The 21,100-nt window shown below is 45.5% G+C and overlaps 1 protein-coding gene across 4 annotated transcripts in view; it reads right to left on the bottom strand.

Annotated features, from left to right (window-relative positions):
• Positions 1 to 21,100, bottom strand: part of MAP3K13 (mitogen-activated protein kinase kinase kinase 13) — a 77,075-nt gene that overhangs the window by 7,378 nt on the left and 48,597 nt on the right. For all 4 annotated transcript variants that reach the window (XM_080604118.1, XM_080604121.1, XM_080604119.1 and 1 more), the window contains 7 exons: positions 14,701 to 15,257; positions 7,887 to 8,070; positions 7,195 to 7,386; positions 6,252 to 6,410; positions 3,100 to 3,258; positions 1,553 to 1,661; positions 520 to 629 (listed from right to left, as the gene is read on the bottom strand). In XM_080604118.1, coding sequence (XP_080460244.1) covers positions 520 to 629; positions 1,553 to 1,661; positions 3,100 to 3,258; positions 6,252 to 6,410; positions 7,195 to 7,386; positions 7,887 to 8,070; positions 14,701 to 15,202 — 1,415 coding nt within the window. In that variant the 5' untranslated portion in view covers positions 15,203 to 15,257. The remainder of the gene's footprint in view (positions 1 to 519; positions 630 to 1,552; positions 1,662 to 3,099; positions 3,259 to 6,251; positions 6,411 to 7,194; positions 7,387 to 7,886; positions 8,071 to 14,700; positions 15,258 to 21,100) is intronic.

Consider the following 21,100-nt stretch of genomic DNA (forward strand, 5'->3'; position numbering starts at 1 on the left):
TTGTGTTCACTTCTCTGGAAACAAATAATACAAACAAAATACCAGGTATAAGAAACCTCACAGCAAACTTCAAGATGCATTTCCTGCTAAGACAGATGTATTTGCTTCTGCACTGTTATCGCAAGTGCCAAAACTCAGGCAGAAACATTCCGTGGTGAACACCCATGACTTTGCCTCTCCTGCCTGAGGCAAACTGTTCAGACAGCCCAAGAGCAGGAACAGTTCCCACTGCTTCTTTCTCTGTGGCTTTCCACCAGTTAAGCAGTGCTCAAAGCCTAGGGCAGGCCTGCAGAACTTCAAATTCTGGACTCATGAGGAATATTGAGGCTGCTTGAATTTATGTCACCAGGAATACCAAGCCCTGTTCTGGAGCCCTCAGTACAAGAGGGGAATGAAGACTGTCAGGGAGCTGGAACACTTGCCCCCCAGGACAGGCCGAGGGAGCTGGGCTCATTTAGCTGGAGAAGAGAAGGCTGGATTGGGTAAGCGAGCAATGCACAGGAAAAGCTACCAACTGACCTCAGCTCTTCTCTTCGACGACGAATCAATTCTTCATCTAGCCGGTGGATACAAGTTCCTTCACTTTTAATCTTCTCAAAATGCTTCTTCACTTCTTCTCTCCATTCAGCCTAGGGAAGCAATTTACTCTCAGGTATTTACAAAGGATTGGGATCCCTGCTTCCACCAAAGAAAAACTCTTGGGCAACATTCTTTGCTTCTGCAGAAAATTGCAGGTCTGGGTTGAAAACATGTTACCCAAAATAATTCAGCTAAGAGAAGTAACACTATAGCATATGTAGTTTCAGCATTTTAAAATCATACTTCCAATTTTGTGCTCCAATTATATCATTTAAAATATATCTGTACTTTCTAATAAATAAATAAATAAAACTCTCCTAAAGCCCCTTCCTTCCTACAACATTTTCTTCACTTTTGTCTTTTAAAGAAAACAGAAAGGCTGATGATTTGGAAAGCTATATGCTTGACAAAGATGACAGTCAGTAGGATGACGTAACTCTGTTTACCCCTCGAAGCCCGGGTTCTTGCAGCCTTAAGAAACACATCCACTTTCTTTCATACACTGCATAGATCCTCTATACCGGGGGTAGGTTCCATTCTCATTCCCAGTCTGGCAGCAGCTGGATAGGACTCAGAGGAATCTCAAAGACCATGCATTTTCTGATCCTCCCTAAGAGTCCCAGAGTACCTTCATTGCCCTGCAGTAGCTGCCCTGCTCATCTTCACTATAAATGCAATGGTTCCTCTCAACAGTCTCATGGTCTCCTGTACCAGAGAAGAGCTGGGAGCAGAACTTCTGAAGTCAGCAGTCTCAAGGAGAACTCAATAAGGTAACAAGTTTCTGACTGATGTCAGTAGATGTCTCAGTTTGTGAAAGTTTGGGTAAAAGATTTTAAAATACCTATCAGCTCACTTCTCCCCAGGAATCAAACTGCAATCATGGGTCTTGACTTTTGCTGTATTTGGAGCAGCCTGTGAAAGCAGACCCTTGCAGCTATCTCATGCTCAACGGCCACAGCCGCTCCCCAGTTACCTGTGATTTGAAATAGGTTTCCTGAGGAGTAGCCAGCACATCAGCAGATGCAATATCCAGGTGCATCAGTGTCTGTCGGAAGGAGGGACGATTCCGGGGCTTGCTCTGCCTGGAGCAAAACAGACAAATGTCCACCATGAGATCAGGTTAACAGTGCTAGCTACTCCTGCCCTTCTGAAAGTATTTCTCACTAGAATCAATTCTCTGAATGCTGCATCTGACAGATTAGAGCAAAGGAGCTTCTCAGGTTTTGTCCTTTGCTGAATATGAGTTTATTGTGCTAGAATCGTTTTGTATTCTGCTTTTGGTTTGATCTATCCTATAGAAATGGGTGAGATGAAACCCATTTAAAATAGGAAAACTTCATCACAAATTGAAAGATGGGAACCAAGATGAAACTGCTCCTAACTTGTTAGGCAAGGAGAAATGGATTATTTCCATTTTAAGATTTGGAAATTAATCAGATAATGAAATTAAATCTGTCTAGTAGAGATGATAGTCTAATAATTTACATTCAGTGTAACAGGATATCTAAAAACACTGTATCTATGTGATGACACAGTACGTGCCTGAGCCTACACAGTATTGTAACACACCGAGCATCTGTGTGAGATCCTACTCAAGTACAAATCCTTTTGTATCTTTGAGAGACCAGCAGTCGAGCTTCAAGGCCAAACCACCAGAGTTGCTGCATGGACTCATTGTTTAGGACAAGAAACAGCTTCTTCAGCCACCTCTCCCCTACAAACCACCTCCTTCCACTAGGTGGAGATACAAGTGTGTGTACGCACTGCTCAGAGCTGCAAAAACTGCCTCCTGCATTTTGCGTCCATGCGCAGAAGCACAGCCAGTCAGAGCATCCGTCTCAGCACAGACACTGCAACAGCATGCACTGCTGTATCTCAGGATCACGAGAGTGAACAGACATTTTAAGGATCCGCAGATGTTTTGGCCTGTACTTCCCTTCGTGCCTTTGGGAGGATGGCTGGTACAACTCAGAGTGGGAAAATGCTGGAAGATCACTTAAACACTGTGTCAAGATGCAATTGCAGGGGTTAACAACTAATACAAAACCCAAGACCAGGAATTTCAACTCTAATCTGGCAGGTGGAAGTAACTGAAAGCATTTCCCGTATCTACACGTGCAAAAACCTGGTTTTGTGTACACAGCTTGAAATTCTCTCTGTCCAGTTCAAAGAACAGTCACTCCAACAGAGGGTTCAGAGTATTCAGAAAAAATAAAGAAAATCCTTTCACTCTGGAGCCAGCCAGAGCCCTCCCTGGCCCTGTCTGCCCAGCAAACCACACAGGTCTTTTCCTACTTTCCCTGAACTCCAAATGTCCTTCCGGAGTCCAGGCCTGGTGCCACAAGGAAGCAGAATCCAAAATGTTAAAATCGATTGTTCTTCTGACAAGTGTGAGAGTACTTAAGAGCCTTGTGCTCTGGGCTCAACACTCCCACTCTGATTCTGGTTTCATCAGTTACACTGGGAGTCTGGACAGAGCTAAGGGTGAGCCATAGGTCTGCGTAGGCTTCAAGGTCTTACCAGGTCTGCTTCATGAGGATTTTGAAGCCATCCGGGCAGGTGGAAGGAACAGGAAGATGCAGGCTGTTACTGCCCACTCCCCAAATGATGGCTGAGGAGTCCACATCCTTGTAGGGAATCTCTCCTGTTAGCAGCTCCCATAAAACTACCCCAAACGACCTGATGAAGAAACAAACCAGGAGAAAACCTTCCATGTGAATTCAGTTCAACAGAAACAACTGGAGCTTGAAAAATTACTCTTTGGCGAAAAAGAAAACCAGGTATGTGATCTGAAACTGCAAGAAGGGGTAGCACTGTTTAAACACTAGTTTTTAAAACAAGAGTAGCTATTTCATACACCACGTAACTCTTCCTCCCCTGTCCCAGTTCTGCACTGAACACCAAATTGCACTGGTTTTCACCTAGCCCTTCTTACTTCATTGTGAGATTTTAAAAATCCTGAAAGCACATTAGAAGCTCTTCCATGTAGATGGAACCTTACTCTTGTTAAATGAAGAGGAAACTTTGCTCTACTGAGATAGACCATTGACTATTTTTACTGGCAAGAACAGATCATCTGCTACAAGACAGACAGAACTGCTACGTCTCACAGAGAAAAGAGAGCAAAGGTTGTGGGTTTTTGTTTTGCTTTAATAATACACGTCTTTTAACTTTATTTTCCTAACCAAATGTTCCCTTTGCTGTTTTGTGTCTTCAACTACCCATGGATGTCCTGGATGTTTCAACAGTTTGAAACTCCTGGCTACAAGTACTGCAGCACATGAACAAGACAAGTGCAACATGTGTAAAAGTCAGTATCAAAAGCACATGCAATCTCATCTGGTATTTCTTTTGTGCTAAAGACAGGAAGGCCAAAGAGAAAAATATCATTAAGTGAACATTGCCGTGGAAAGAACCTCCTATTACAAGCGGTGAGAGTCATAGGTAAGAAAATCACTTTGCTTCTCTTCCTTAGTGAAATGATCAGTAAGGACCAAGACCTTAATTTAGAGCAGCAAACAGTTTTGGGTTTACTTACAATCTTCACCCCAAAAAACAACAAAGACATATCAAGCCAGTCAATACAGAGGTAAACAAAATACTGCAGAGAACCAACTTACTGCGCACTAAGCAGGCTGCGAGACAGGCTGAGATACAACCATCTCGATTTCACACACACAAGTGTCACCTTACTTGTGTGCCCCAGCCGTCTGCGGGACACCGACCCTGCCAAGCTCGCTGGTGAGTCAAACTAGGTGAAAAGTGAGAAGTGTGTTTCTGGCTTGTACTAGTATCGAGTTGCTTTTATTAAGTACAGAAGAACATCCAGGGGACAAACTGCCTGGGTCTGAACAACTGTCAGTCGGGAAACGGGCCTTCATGTGAAAAATGTCACCCTTTCAGAACCCACTGGTCTCAAATCATGTGCGGAAAAAGCAGAATTGGAACATATTTCCCTCAAAATTTTCTGTGGGCTGCAGGAAAGCAGGGATCCCAGGTGGCTGGACGAGCTGTCAGGAAACCCCATCTGGTTTCAGCTTTGTTATGATTAAGACCTGGAAAAGGATTTTGAAGACTCCTGATAAGATTATAGGGTTGGTGAGGGTTTTTTTTGTTTTTGTTTTTTAAGCATGCTGCTAAGGATGAGAGAGAGCAGACATATAAGCAGCTTAGGAACTGTTCTCATTTGTTGTCAGCGTTCACAAACATCACTTTTACTCATCCTGGGCAAAGAATGGATGTCGAGGATGAGTCTGAGCAATAACCACTGCATCCTCTGAAGAGGAATTTGGACCAAAGGCACCCACCCCTAAGTTTACACGAAGGAGCAATATCTTTAAATCACTGGGAAAAGGGGTCAAGGAGTGCTCACAGTCCTCAGCAGAGCTAGCAGCTTTTTTTTTTTTTTTTAGTATACACATATTGGACATGATGCTCCGTACAATATTCTTGAACCTAAGCCACTCTAAAATACAGGAAGCTGAGGCTAGAAATACAGCAGCATTCCTCTTAATGAACCTGTGATTTTAAAGGAGGAGCTCAGAAGACAAATGGTTGATGGATTGTTTTGGAAAGAAAATACAAGAGTTTCTCCCAGAAGAGCTGGCTATGCTGCAGCCTGCTACATCTGCACAAAATGAACACACCAAACATTGCGGGCACAAGAAGAGCTGTATATCACACGCTACAAGACTCTGACTTTCCCTTTCCCTACAGGAAACCTTGACTTCAAGTCACAACCCAGCTCTGCATTGAAGCACCAGCAGTAGGCAGCTGGCTGACTTCATTCACACTTTGAGCCACCCACCCGCAGCTTTGACCTGCGGCTTCACGCTGCGTAAGGAACACAGCAGCATTCACAGCTGAAAGCCACAAAAAGGAAAATTCATCATGGCTGTAGAACGGGGAGAAGGGCATTTGTCCTGCCTACTACCATTCAATATGCAGAAACAACAAGGCAGAAACAGAAACGTGGTTCCCTCAAGGACCCTGAAACCTCTGCAGAGGCATCCCAAAGGAGCCCCAAGGCTCGGTTCTATCTCAAGCATTGTTAGTAGTGTGGAGACCTGAACCTTCCCTTTTGATCATTTGGACAAAGAGTGCATTTCGTATGGGGTGGAAATAGATGTTTAAACCTCTTACAATGTAACCCGATTTCCTCTCTTGGATTCAAGGGACTATACCCTGTGGCTGTACACATTGCAGCCAAGTCTAGCATGCAGAAAGCAAAAGGTGTTTGGACCCTTCAAGCTGGCAGAGTAGAGGCGGTTCTACAGTTGACGCGTGTCCATGATCAGGATAGGATGTGAGTGAAAGACACCCTGGCTGCAGAAGCTGCATAGTGGAAGAAAGCTCTGGCCTGGATACTGAGAGAACTGTTGCATTTGTTTACTTCGGACTCTGCAGGATACAAACAGTCTGCACTGAGTCTCATTAGGGACCCTCGGGGCCTAACACACAGCCTGTACACATGCATGTCATTTCTCTTTCTGCTACAGCCCATGGTTCAGCAACAGAGTTCAGGGCACTAGGCAGATGGAGAAAGGAATAGTCAATGACAGCGCAAGCTATTCCCATCCCTAAGAAGAGAGTGCTGAATAAGTAAGTGCTGGGAAAACCAAGTGGCTAAATGGCAGGTGAAGGTACTCAACTAAAACAATACTACTACTCACCAGATATCCACTTTTTCGGAGACGGGCTCATTGCGTATCACCTCTGGGGCCATCCAAGCCACAGTTCCCGCAAAAGACATTTTTGTACTTTTATCACTAAGTTCTTTAGATGTACCAAAATCTGAGATTTTAACTGCATCTGTGTGTGTAACTAAAACACTGGAGGAAAGAAAACAAGAAATCAGCATTTTGCAAGTTGTCTTGTACTGCAAGAGCCACTGGGAATCACTTCCTAATCAATATAACAGTTGAAGAGGCCCTGCTGCTTATGACTACAGTACAAAGAAAAAGACTGCATTTTCACTGGTGAAAACACTCCTCTGGGGTCATTGTTTTTTTGTCTCTCAACTATTCTGAATTCTACAAGTCAAAAAAAAAAAGCTGCAAATTAACAAGTCACTGAAAATCCACTATATCTGGGAGTGTTTCAAAGTTTTAGTAAAGCTCTACCTCAATAAACTGTAAAACATTTAAAAGCCTCAACCTAATGCACTGTCAGTCTTGTCACAGGCTAGAGGAGCGCTAAAGGAATATCTAGGGAATAAGGATATGAGCAGCTAGTTTTAGTTGGAAAGCAACAGATAACTGAGAAATTTCCAGAAAAGCAGGGAAATACAAAACAAATAAGATGGAGAAAAAATAAAAAAGCAGAAGGCAACAGAATATTCCATTTTCAAATAGGACCAGACACCATCAAATCATTAGAAATATCTCCCAACTGCTACTTTCCACGTAAGCAATTGGTAAAATTTCCAGTCTTGTCAAATTCCAGCACAGGAGGAGAGTGCCAAAAGTTTCATTAGTTTCACTCATTAGTTATGAGTCAAGGTGGAAAAAAAACAAAAACAAACAAAGAAAAAAGGCTTTTGACATAACTTTAAACTATTCCTTGAGAAAAAAAGGCAACCGCAACTGGGGGATGTTTAAGTAGCTGGAGACTCACTTTGGTGACTTGAGGTCTCGATGGATGATCTTGTGAAGGTGCAGATAATTCATCCCACTAGCGATCCCAGTGGACCAATCCACAAGCAGCCGAGGAGTGACTTTCCGGCCTGCTCGCAAGACTTCGTAGAGCTGTCCATGTGCACAATACTCCATGATGATACAGTAGCATGGGGCTTGAGTGCAAACTCCCCTGTTAAGAAAACACATATCCAGTGAGAATCAGGAGTGCTACAAGCCCCAGAGCAACTCTCAGAGGTAGCAGCCACGGGGCAGGAGAGTAACCTGTTTACCCTGCCTGGGCAAGGCTCTGCGAACAGCTCTCCTTATTGCACAGGAAGGGGAATGTTTTCTCCATACTTTGCACAGAAGGAACCCAATTTGTGACAATTTGTTTCCTTCAATTTCCTACAGCTGTGGGTTCACAGGGTTCAGAGCAAGCATTTTGTGAGCCTGCGTGCAAAGTGAGCCCGAGTGCAAAGTGCAGCACTGGGTGGGGACAGTGTCCACGTATTTGCTGTCACAACAATGTGCAATGATTTAAGAAAGGAAGCAAAGAACACCACCACCCATTTTGTCCTGCAGTCAACATAACTTAGTTCCTGGATTTAAAAGCTTGCCCAGCTATAACAAATGGCTCTTCCCTGGACAGAGGTAGCGCTAGTTATGTTTCTCACAAACTTCACAACTTACTTGAAGGCAATGATGTTAGGATGTTTGAGTTTCCGCAGGTGCTTGATATCCGTTTCATTCTGATCTCTCACTTTCTTGATGGCCACCTCCTCCGCCCGGAATTTGCCCAGGAAGACGGCTCCTTGAGCACCACTGCCCAGCCACTGCAGCTCCGAGATCTCCTCGAACGGGACCTCCCAGGTATCTAGGCACAGGCAAAGGGAGCAGCGTAAAGAAGCAAGACCAAAAAACTCTCTGCTCTAAGATCACACTGAGACAGCACCTGCCATCTCCCTTGTTATAGCTGAAGGTGGATTTTTGGGGGCTGGGAGATGGCATCTCCTCCCAGTGCAGGGATGCTCAGCCCCAGCAGCCCTTTCCTCCAGCTCCTCTCTCGCATCGCAGTTGCCTCCAGGCTGTTCCTTCTCAGCCTCCAGGGGCTTTTTCCAAGAGCCCACCGCCACTGCCACACACTTGGGCGAGCCACTCTGATGTGGCAGGCAGCAGTTTCACATACCAGAGACAATGGACTGGTAGATTAGGGAGCGGGTCCTCTACTCCAAAACTGAAGGATGATGGTACCTGTTATTAGCTATATGACCCCATTGAAAAGCATAGGTGAGAAGCAGCATTTAGCATTCATCATTTACAAAAAAAAATACTGATTTTTTCCCCCTAGAAACAGAACAAAAATAATAAATAAGAAAGAAAGTCAGAGGCGGAAGGTTGGAAAATCCAGACCAGCAACCACCAAGTTACCCAACACAAAGCACATTAACCACCACTACGGGTCACAGAAACAGGTCTTTCCCACACCAACTTTGTGTATATCTGCTGTCAAACAAGCAGAAAAATATTAAGGGACTGCTCCCCTTTGGTACTTGCACATATCTTATTTGGGCACTGTCAGAGTTGTCCAGGAAAGCTGCTTAAATTGCTTAAAGAAAGTCATGCCCACCAGAACAGCAAGCCTTGCCATCTGCGAGGCACCTTGAAATTACCTTAACATCCCACAAACCTCAAGACAAAATGCAAGCAATAATATATTTACTGTAACTCGATAAATGCTTAAGTTTAGAGAATAAATTATTTAGGAGCAAAAGCAACACTTAAGCCACTGATTTCTGAAAGAAGAACACCAGGCCTGTACAGCCCCATTTCAGGTCACTACGAAGACGTGTCGTCATCTTGTTTCATCCAGCCCCCGGCCACTGGGGGTTACCAGGGCTGCAGCTGGGACTGTGCCGAGGCATCCATTACTGTCACCACTGAAGGAAAACCCACACTACTGAACTTCCTCTGGTACTGATCCCAATTCGAGGCTTTCTCTCAGAGCACTCCTGTGACACTCAGACTTCGCCGTGCAACTGCTCGCCAGGCACGGCTAGGGAAGGCCGGCTCCCACCCGCAGCCAGACCCCAGCGCCCGCTCTGCTCGCTGAACTACAAAAAAACATTGTTAATCTACAGCAAAAACACCCTTTGACCTGCCAGGGCAAAGTTCAACCCTCAGCACGGCTCCTGGCAGACAAGTCTAGTTTTTGTACTCATATACCGCTCACAACCTTACGTTGTGCAGAAGCACGAAGAGAAGAGGGCACGGGGCTCTCGGCTGCAACACACTGTAACAGCCGTGGATTTGCAGTGGGTGATCCCCATCCTCAACTTACGAGATGCCGTGACAGACACGGGAAGGCTGCATTGCCTACCAGCACGTGTACTTCCGTGCTGAAGCAAGAACTGCCTGTCAGCTAAGAAACTACGAGGAAGCGATGCATGAAATATGTTATTAGCACTACCTCGATCACAGGACGTTCAAGTATTATAAAATCATAATCATTCTTCTTCAATAAACAACTTGAGTCATTTGTCACAACACTTAAAATTGGTATTTAATCAAAAGGCAGTTCTTTAAATAAGGAAAATACATTCATACATAGAGAAATTGAGATATACGTATTGCTACTTAATTGACAAACACCTTGCTTCTGAAGAAGGTGGTAAATACAGTTCACGTTTTGTGGTGGCTGACAAACAAGTTATTTATGTGGGCAACAATGAAACTTATTCCATTGCACTGAAATAGCTGTTTCATTACATACCAGACCGCCTTTCCTGTACAAAGCACGTAATGTTGTCATTTACTTCCCTGAAGGGCCCCAGGTTTGGGAGTGGCACTGGGAACCTATACTGCTACCCCTTAAGAGCCGTTCACGTCCCTTAACGCTAGCTGTTATCCTCTGCAATGGCGAACAGGGAGACAGTAAGCAAAGTTCGCAGAAGTTCACCAGCCCCCTCCTGCAAAGCCATCTAGTGTTTATTTGGTAAGGAATATCCGTGACGTGTCCCGTCCTATGTCCCAGCTGCAGACTGAACACCGGGGGCATGGTTCAGGAAGAGGTTTCAGCAGGGAAGGACCACGCAGTCACCCAGCGAAGCATCCTGCATCTGAGCGTTTCAGGAGCACAGAGCCAAACCACACCCAAGACAATGCAACAGTCAGACAGAAATCCCCTTCTCTCAGAAGTTCACTGCACAGGAACAGGATACAACATTTTGGGACAGCCAGAGAGTCATTTGGCTTCCATAACATAACGAGCACCAAAAAGCTTCCCAATGAAGCTCAGGCTGGTGGAGAACACTGGGCTACACTCAGGGGAAAAACAGCATTTTAGCATCAGCGGTGCAAACCTACAACCTAAACCTGCCAACTGAAAAAATGCACACAAGTTACCTTACGCACGTGTTCCTGCTGCTCCCAGGAACCTCCCCTGAGGACAACAGGCTGACACGGGTCGGTATTAAAAATACTAGGTCAGATCAGCTCTGCCGAGGGGCAATGGGCAAGACTGCAAAAGAGAGGACTCGACACAGCCCCAGCTGCACACGGGGAAGCTGCGGCCATACACAGCACATGCAGAGCAGCCTGTGAGGCCCCCCCTTGGCCTGCACAAACCATCCTGAGCAGGCCTCGAAGCAGAGGACGGTGAGTGACGGTGTGCCAGCCGCGGCACTTCTGCGGGGCAGGCACGACGAGGAACACAGTGCGCTCGAGGTGATGCCGAGGTCTCAGATCCCAACCAACAACGCGAAACAGAAGAGGACTTGCATAAACCAGCTGCAAGACTTCGGGTGCATGGCATTGACAACGAACCCTAGCTAAGTCAGTGTCCATGAGAACAACACTTCAGATGACATGAAGAGTGGCCAGGAGACACATCTGGACACACGAATCCCGTCGAGCCGTACTGCCAGTTTGATCAAGGAGCCCATGGCATTGCTTGGCCAAACCCCCAGGGGCTGCCCAGGCCCAGGGCTCGCTAGAGCTCTCCTAGCACGTCTCCCAGCAGGAGAGAGCTGAGGACATCTCCTCCTAGCATGGAGCAGTTTGTATTCCAGGCTCTTCTGGGCCTCCGCGAACTTGTGGGACACTTCCTTTAAATAAATTAAAGCGCAATAGCAGCTGGCATTACGCAAGAGCTTGCGTTTCTAAGGTGATTAAGAACCATTTGAGTAGAATGATGGTAATCTGTATCCCAAGGGGAAGAAACGCAGGAGCAGCCGAGCCATCTATTTGAAGCAAATTTTTGCTGTTTGCTAGCACTGGCTGCTCGCCAGCGCTGGCATCACGACAAGCAGCATCTCTGCTTTATAAAAAACCACACACACACTTCAGCAAGCACCTTGATCTCTGGGCTTACACGGGAATGAAGGCAACCATGTAACTTGTGAAATGGCAGGTGAGAGCAACACCCGAAGAACTGACTCTTAATCCAAAGGAAATGGCTCGGAAGTCTTATCAGCCCTTACAAAACACAAACTAACCTTACCATAAAGAAGAAATGCACAGAAACATTCTTCTTGATGACCATCTTGAATGCTAAGGAGGAAAGACAGGGAGTAATTTCAACTGAAAGAGAATGGGGAATCCCGTTACAGATGCTTTTCTTACCCTTTTCCCCCACCCACCAAGTCCCAAGCCAGGCTTGGCAGGCAACACGGACTCGGTATCAGGCATTTGCAAAGGGCATGAAGCCTACTTCTCTCTTACCATGTACAACCGCCCCACTACAGCACCCATGTCCTCGTATCTGGGCAACCTGTGCTCCCAGAGGAGCAGCAGCTGCCTGAAGGGGACACAGGCAGGTGAGCAGAGCTGCCGGTGAGCCGCAACAAGGACTCGCAGTTACGGGCAGTGCCCACGCCTGAAGGTCCACGCCAGACTCCTAGCCCAGCGGTGATTCAGCCCAACACAAAGCATTGCTCGGGGATTAGCAACCGAACACTCCTCTGGCTTAATGGAGTTGCTTCATGAAGAGGGGACAGATCATCTACACAGACCTGTGGCAGCAGCCCAGGGCTGTAAATAAGCTCCCGGGGGAACGAAAGGCCGTCCCCAGCATCCCCGTGCTGCCGAAAGGGCCAGAGGCATTTCCACAGCCTCCAAACGCAGAACGCTGCACAAACACGAACCTTGTAGCTGTTCTGCTCTTGCTGAACAGGACAGCAAAAGTAAAAAATCCCACACTTCGGTTACTGACCTGGTGGTCTGCACGTAGCCGATGAAGTGCACCAACATGGTGGCAAGAAGCAGGAATGAGATCATTTGGAAAACGGAGTATGAACATTCTGACAACATCCTCAAGCTTTAGCACAGAACCAGCTTAAAAAGCTTTGTCCCCAGACAGTAGTAGTCATCTAACACCACCAGAGCAAATCTGTAGAAGAAACATCCTCTCATTCTCCCTTACGACAGTGAAGATATTGAAGATGCAGCTAAACCACATAGGCCACACACAGCTGACCCAAATTAATCTTCAGCCTTGCCTCATCTGTGGCCATTTCAAAACTGCCCTTTGAGGAAGCGCCTAATGGCAGTGACAAACTGCAAAGCACCCACGGATCTCTGGCTCTGAACGTGCTCGTGACACTGAGAATGGCACACCACTTCTGTACTAAGAAGAGGAGCTCTAAATACATCCCCTAAACACAACAACGCTCTCAGCCGCTCATTTTCATTAGTTAGTGCTTCAATCTTTTTTATTCATAGGATCACCAGAAGCAGCCGACGCAACTCTGCAACACGAAGGGTCCAGGCTTCTAGAAAGCACCACACAGACCTAGGAAGCTGTGGGCAAGGTGCACTTGCAGCGTGATACTCACGCACCAGTGCAATTTGAAACAAGAATTTCCTGTATTAAGGATTGCACAGAGAAACAGTTTCTTGCTCTCAAATACCACATTAAAGAAATCTCTGAACAAATAATAATAAAACAAAACAGAGAGAAATTAGGGGCTGAAAACATGGAATTATTAATATTAATTTAAAAACATATTCACTAGGTTTTGTTGTCTTCTCATCATGAGTTTTTGATGCAAAACTGGACTGTTTGGTTTTTTAAAATATATAAAGAATATAATAGCTACTGATACATAAAGTGTCCTCTCATTCAAAAGTTTCAGCTTCACTGAAAAATACTGATTGTAATATAACGTATTACAACCCAAAGCAGCATAACACTGACATACCGATACCACGCCTCCTCCAGATGATACCTGACTGCTCAGCAGCTCATTTTCCTTTACAAGGGAGGTTCCAACCAGACCCTGTCTCCTCCAAAACTCACCACATCTGACTCCACATATTGTGCGATCCTTCCAGTAGTGCTAACTCCGCACGGAATTGTCGGTCACTGTTTTTATTTATAGACTCATGCAGGTGTGCCATACCGAGCTTCAAGCATGTGGACAAAACTTCGACCCACCTCTGCAGAAGGACCGCAAGCGCAGCCGGAGCGCTGCTCAGCACACGGGTCTGATACCCCCGGGGCTGCTGCCCAGGAGGACACCTGCCATTCTGCAGTGCACAGGAGGATTTCCCTGCTCAGAGTTAAGGACTGGAAGCGACTGACTCTTGGAAGAAGCCGTAAGTTTATTTCAAGCCAGATTCACCCACCATGCTATTTAGCAGTGCTGTTACCTCAGCTTAGGAACTGCTCCCCAACACAACAGTCTGGGGCGTAGGTATGAACAATGTCAGATGCTAACAATAAGGTTTGTAGCTAGAAAACCTATAACTTGTCTATGCCAGAAAATCATTTGATTTAAACTGAATCGTGATCACAGGAGGCTTCTACCCCACGGTAGCGGTGTGGTGGTCAGGCTGTTCCTATTGACACCTCACCCATTTCAGCTCCTTAATTCAAATGACAGCTTGTTCTTTTCCCATCTGCCACTTCCCTCCCCCTGTGCTAGGGGAGAAATTGGACACCGCAGGCATAGCATACTCAGCTCGTAAGCTTTCAGTAGCCCCTAAGGATACGCGTATGCAAGCATTTGGGACATAACTTATTCCCAAATTACATTTTTCATAAATATATATGTATTTTTTTCATGTAATGTGCCCAGAGAGAAGCAATATTTCTGTTATTTGGCAGTCAACTGGAGACAACCCTCCTGCACATGCAGGAGAAGTCATCCCTATGTCAAGTTCACCTGGCATGAGAAAAGTGCAGAAATTAAATAGTTGGCCTGATCCCCCATTTGCCACAATTCTTTCTGTTCCTCACTTACAAAAATACCTGGTTCAGATTCAGACTTTGTCACAACAGCCCAAGGCCTGGGTCAGAATATGCATTTATTTTTCACTCTGTCCCTTGCAACCTTTGCTGCTAATGAGAGCTGTAGGCTGTGCAGCGCAGGACTTCTCTTTGCAAACCCATTACAGTGCTGTATGTGGCAAAACGGTCACACAAAAAGCTGGGAAAAAGCCCTCGGTTCTTTCCACATCTTCACATGCTGCCCCAGAAGAAACGAAGGTCATCTTCCCTACTTACCTTGCTGTTGCAGTTTGTAGTCTGTGGAGTATGCCTTGCCTATGATGTTCCACACGGGCCTCAGACAACCAAAGAGTCCCTCGAGAAACCCACCGCTCCCACTGCCTGATCTGTTGAACTGGACTTTGACGTCATCTGCTCCACTGTTGCTCTCTCCATCCATAGTGCTCCTGTTGCCCTGAGGAATGGCTGCTTCAGATTCATCCTGCTCCCGCAGCTGCAGCACGCTGTTCTCAAATTGGTCCCTAGAGTCCTCGCTGATGCTGGTCAGCACTGCTGCAGTGACCGGGCTGCTCATGTTCTCGATGAGGTCTGCCTGCAGCAAGCCCTTCTCACGCACATCCTCTATGAGCTCAGGGGACGGGTGGTTTCCAGTAGGTCCATGTTCATCTTGTATCCTACCAAAGTCTTTATCTTCACAGAAAGCTTTGCCGATCGAGTTTGGAGAGGAAGACAAGCTCAGGCGCTCCTGAGTACTGGCCATGATGCCGTGAGTGTGCATCAAGGAGATGGTCGGAGTTGGTACTTAGAGAATTAGCGACATGAGGACCCAGTACCTGGAATGAGGGGAAAAAGAACAACTTTCAGATTTTTATTCAAGTGTTTTCAAAGCGTACACTTTTGAGAGGTGAGCTGATAATTAACTAGCCATACCAGACAACCACTGATACTTATTAAATACTTACTGCCCTCAAAGAAGCAAATAAATTATTCCTACAGAAACTCCACTGGCACAGTACTCGCAGTAACCTAGTGCAGGAATTGCCCGGTAAACAAACACCACTAGTTACACACAAAAGCCTCAAGGTCAGAACTGTGAAAGACACTTTGCGGCACAGAATGGTCTCTTTGTGATTAGTACACAGCCCTTCTCAGACTGAAGCTGATCCCCAGGTGTTTTCCAGCTCAGGCACAGTCTGAGTGCAGTCACTGTTTCTGGGTCTGGCGCAGCTCACAGACCCAGAATTCCTCTGCAGAGCCCTGAGATGAGGCATTAGAGAAACGCAGCACAGCGATAGAGTGTCTTGCATCCGCCAAAGGGTGGTTGTACCTGCTCCTCAGAGACCCACCAAGTCGTGGCCATCCTAATCCTTCAGTTTAGTACTGTCAAAGTCAATATAGCAAGATGTTACGTTCTCTAACCATGTACGTTATCCTCAAAACCACTGAAGACTTCCAGAACTCCACAGGAACAGTACACGCCTCTCATCTCCCTCCTTCCGCCAGCCCGCCCAGCGCCTCCTCCTGCTCTGCTGCCTCCCCCCGCACGAAGCTCCTGGCAGCCTGCATATCAACTCAGAGCTGGTGCCTCCTTCTCAAAGTCCCCCCATCTCTCTGCTCTTGCCCTGTGCCCCACTGCAGCTCCCCCTTCCATGAGGCAGCCTCGTGCCACCTCTCGGTGAAGCCAGCCTGCACCCAGAGCCGGGGGGCGGCCGAGGGTCCCGCGGCGCTGTGCTGGCTGCCCACCGTGGTGGGCAGAGCCCCTCCTGGGACAAGCCTAACCTTGCGCCTGAAGCCATTAAGCACATGCAGCCTGTAACGGGACAAAGTCCGATCTTAAATCCCATAAGAGGTTAAGAGGGGAAAAATAGCAGTCAGAGAAACTATTTTGTTATAAAGTAAGATCAGTTACAGTGGGTGCAAAGTCCCGAGCTCTGCAAACAGGCACTGAAGGGAAGAAAGAGGTGGCCAGGTACATGCAGCCAATCACATGAGAACAGCTCAGGCCCGTAAATTCTCAAGATGAGGTCATTACAGAGATTAAAGATAAGAACTTCAGCTTGGTGTATGAAAAGCTCATGCCTTGTGCTTCAGTCCCTCTGCAGCGGCGGCAAATGGGAACAGCCAAGAGCCTGTTTCCACATCCCCTTATTTCCGCCTGCTCACGTGGGGTACACATAAAAGCTTTATTAGAAAGACGTCATCTTGTTTGTAAACTTAGTTTTTTAAGGGAAAGCAAAATAGCAAGTGAGCCCAAAATTGCATCACAGTCTATACAAGCAAAGGAGCTGACCAACTTGAACAGGAACCTCAAGGATTGGTTATTCCTGCGCTACCTGTGACAGGCATTAAAGGACTGACTCCCTGGCATGGGAAGTTGTAGGGTGCCTGCTGCAGTATGGTTACCACTAGTAGGAGTTAAATGATGACAGATTTTGTTGCTGATACAAAGAAGAAAAAGGCGAAAGTTCAAAGCTGAACAGAGTTTCAGAAAAATACCAAACCCAGCTCCAACTCAGCAATCCTGGGCACTCCCCTGCTATTTCCAGAGGTCTGAAAGGGACGAGTGATTTTTTATGCAAAGTGTGACCAATGTTCCTACAGAGGAATCTGCTTTTTATAACACAGCGTGTTAAGCAACGTAAGTAAAACATTAGTCTCAGTTTCACCTGAAAAGATCTCTGAACTAAGATCCAAAACAAGAATTTGAGGTTACAGTGTATCAAAATACCTCAAGTTTAAACAATGGGAAGTGCATTAAGGATTAAATCAGACTTGGGGGATAAAGTTGTTTCACTCTTACATGATTCTGTAAATACACTAGCCAATAAAAATCTAGGATTTTGCTGATACCTTTTCACGTAGTTTCCTGACTCTGGAATGTTGGATTGTGTAGATTTAACAGAGCAAGAACAGCTCTCCTGGTATACTTTCCACATTTGCCTTGTTTCTAGATGGATTATCAGCACCATATGCGCCTCCCCCTGCATTTCCCAGCATTGCATAGAAAGTTAAGCCTCTCTTTTTCATCCTGCTACTGAGGTACTGCAATGTTTTTAAGTAGTGCTGCTAGCAGCTACCAGACCACCTTGACCCTCAGTTCTCTTGTACCCCGATATTATTTGCCCTACAGAGGCCCGCAGCCTTCCACCAAGATCAGGGGCACAACACAGCACAAAATGCAAAGGCACAAAGAATCCCTTTTATTGTTCTCAAGAAAAAGGCAAAGTTGAGGCAAACCGTATGCATTTTCTGTGCTGGATACAGTAGGCTGGCCACCAAATCAGATGTTCTGGCTGGGAAGGACCTCTGGAAGATACCAGGTTCAACCTCCCTCCTGCCCGCAGCAGGGCCAGCACAACACCGCTCCCTGATACCTGATACCAAACTGATACCAAAGCCAAGAACAAAATCCCAGCTTTGTGGACACCAGGTCTGTCTTACTAGATCAACTTCCCTTCTGCAAGTCCTAGCGGTTTCAAATAATAATAATAATAAAGTATGGTATATAGAGCATATATAGTATATACTACTATATCTGCTTCATCAAGTCAGGAGGAAGGGACAGGAGGCATGCAAAAGTTACGGAATTGTTTTCTAACTGGCGTGATAAAGCCTTATTTAGGTACTTACATAAGCAGCCTGATTTTTCAGAGGTGTAGTGAACTCATTGAGAGCATGAGAAGCAAGCATTTATTTTAAAACAACTCCATATCAGGCCTACATGAAGTAAAGTAGTCCAGATACGTTAGCAGGGCTTAGAAGGCAGTGGCTGCCACAGTGCATCAATGTTGACTTGTTGGGGAAATGAATTTTTTTGATCATCTTATATTACAGTAAACTCTGCAATGTACCACCTCTTCCCCCAGCAAAATTTGATTTAACACTAACAAATTAGGTTGTCCTCGACCTTGCCATCTCTTCAAACAAGGGATAAAGAGAATTTTTCGAGCTTTACTGTCATGCCTCCCCTATTCTTCGGTCACAGTACCAAGGATATGGCTGAGATCATTTATATTGAACTGAAAAATCGTTTCATTGAAAGTTTAAAGTTTCATTTTACACAGAATGTTTGCTGTTTGGGATGTTTATGATCGGTATGTGCCTCCTTAACTTGCACAGACAAGCGGCATTCTGTTTCTATCTTACCGACGCTTCTGCCATAGCAGTCTCCAAGTCAAAGCTGAAAGCTGCATGCAAGTGTAGGAGGATTGTGTGCATATTTAAGATACTCAGATTTCACAAAGTGCTTCTGCAACAGCAGACTTCAAGGCAGAACCTCTGATTTGAGCTATTTTTTATGAGTTCAAGCACTCTGCAGCTAAAAAATTTGTTTTAGTTTATAAGGAAATTTAGGGCTCAGTATAATTTTGTGTGATCACAACTTTTTGTGATTCCATTTCCAGGCACAGCTTTTTTCCCAGCAAAATCCCACCACGCCCAAAGAAAAGCAGGACAAAGCACAACTCCTTTAAGAAGAAAGAGACTGACTGCACCTTAACACGCCAGCCAGACTGAACTGCAGTTTACAACTATTAGAAGAGTGACAGATCAGGTGAGGCAGCACCAGAGTGGGTGAATCAGTTATCACAAGACATGCTCTCACATCGCCTGATCCTGCGTGGCCCTGGAAGCATCCCCCAGGAGCGTGATCTCATGCGCACAGAGCCACCGAAGCGAGCACTACCTGTACAAGCCAAGCAGATACGGCTACGTCAAAGCAGTGGTGGGGTTTGGAGACGTGGCAGAGTTAAACACACGGGCTACCCATGGAAGTTTCTCCTTCGAAGAGCTGTGCTAAAACTCAAGTAGCAAATCATAATTCCAGACATAGCACACAAATAAAATTTTAGTATACTGTAAAGGCTGCATAAGTACAAAGTGGTCACCACTCGGTTTCCTAATAAGCACGCTTCTAGTAATATTTAGTTTCCTTAAAATGCTATTTATTACATTACACAGTCAAGCATATTCTGTGCTTGCACGTCCATCATACGATGGAAATAAAGGCAATCCTCTGATCTACACTCAAGTGTTGAATAAGAGCAGCTGGCCAAGACTAGCAAACTGACACAGGGCAAACATCAAGGTCAGAGGGGCTTCCCGTCCATAGCACTACTTATATTTGCACCCTGGAGCTCCCTTACCTTTTCCTGGTACTCAATATGATTTTCTCTTGGCTACATTAGGTACAACAAAGTAAACACACCTTTCTGCACTGATAACGCAACTGCAGTTTATGTGCATATCATCTCAAAGCTCACACAATGCTCCTGGCTTGGGACAATACTTTAAAACCTTCCAGAATCTAACAAAAATACAAAAAGCTTATAAAGTACGGTTATCTCACTACATGCATCCTGCAGCTCTACTGCCCCGGTGATTATCTCTTTCTGCAGGGAGTTTTCACAACAGGTTGCCACAGTCTTCTACAATCTCTTGACCTGGCATGTGGTCTAACTTCAGCACATGGAAGAACCAAGAGTCGCTGACCTGGCGAGTACCACAGCTTAGGCTCTCGTTTCTGAGCTCTGGGTTTTGAAATCACATCATTTTTATTCCACAGGATTCGAAAAAAACTTATTCTTTTCGCATTCTCTTGGTGAGGAAAGTGCTGTTCGAGTGAATCAGATACTTCTCTTATGCTGTACTTGTCCAGTTTTACATCACTGGGAACGCACGCTTGTGTTTTGTATGGTTGTTCTGAACACAAACTGTGGTAACAGATATATTAATACGGAACGAGTTACACTGACCAGCCAAACGCAACCTCTTACTTTTTCAGAAGTAGTATTATTCAGATGAAGGCAATATAACTGAGCATATCCTGATGCTTCACCCAGAATTGCTCTGCCTTGCCTTCCCTTTTTCATATAAGAAAAAGCTTTATTTTATTAGGTTTTCAAAAAAGAAGCTGCACTAAGCTAGCCCACAGCATGTGCAAATCTTTAAGCTATGAAGTAGCCCAAGGCAACAGCTTGTTTTGTTTGTTTTGTGGTTGTTTTTGCTTGGGTGGTTTTTTGTCTGTTTGGGGGTAGGAAATCAATCTCTCTCTTCCTTCAAGGAAGCTCCTTCCACATCACAACACACATCCTATCTCTCACACCTGCTCAGATACTCAGCCACGATCCTGCCTTATTTTCGAGTATTACAACTGCGACATTGCCAAAACATCGTTAATTTCTGATAAAACAGTTGAAAACCTTTCATCTGAACCAACAAGATTTTCCGACTGTCACTGCAGCGGCTCTGATCTCAACACATTTATGCGTGTACCGTAGCTTACTCTACAAGAAAACAGCACATACCTGGGTAAACCAAGGTGTTGTAACACTCGGGGGGGTCCTGTGCTTCACCCTGTTATTTCTGGTTGTCAGATACACACTGCGTTACTTCTGTACCTACTGCAGAGTAAGACTAGACTACACACTTTTAATTCCTTTCTCTGGGAAATATTTGGATGGCACCTTAACATAAGATAACTAACTTTCGCAGACTCCCTAGGCATTTCCTGCGCTGTGCATTAGGGCTTACACCTCTAAGAGTCCTACTAAAATGTTAACAGAGTATTTTGATGCAGCCATGGGCATTAAGCAGGTGAGACCACGGACATGTAACAGTATGTCGCGTGTACTATCACAACAGAAGCTTGAACTCGTGCCTGCCGATTAATGTTCGT

This window comes from Anser brachyrhynchus (genome assembly GCF_964034855.1).
Source record: "Anser brachyrhynchus genome assembly, chromosome: 9".
NCBI lineage: Eukaryota > Metazoa > Chordata > Aves > Anseriformes > Anatidae > Anser > Anser brachyrhynchus.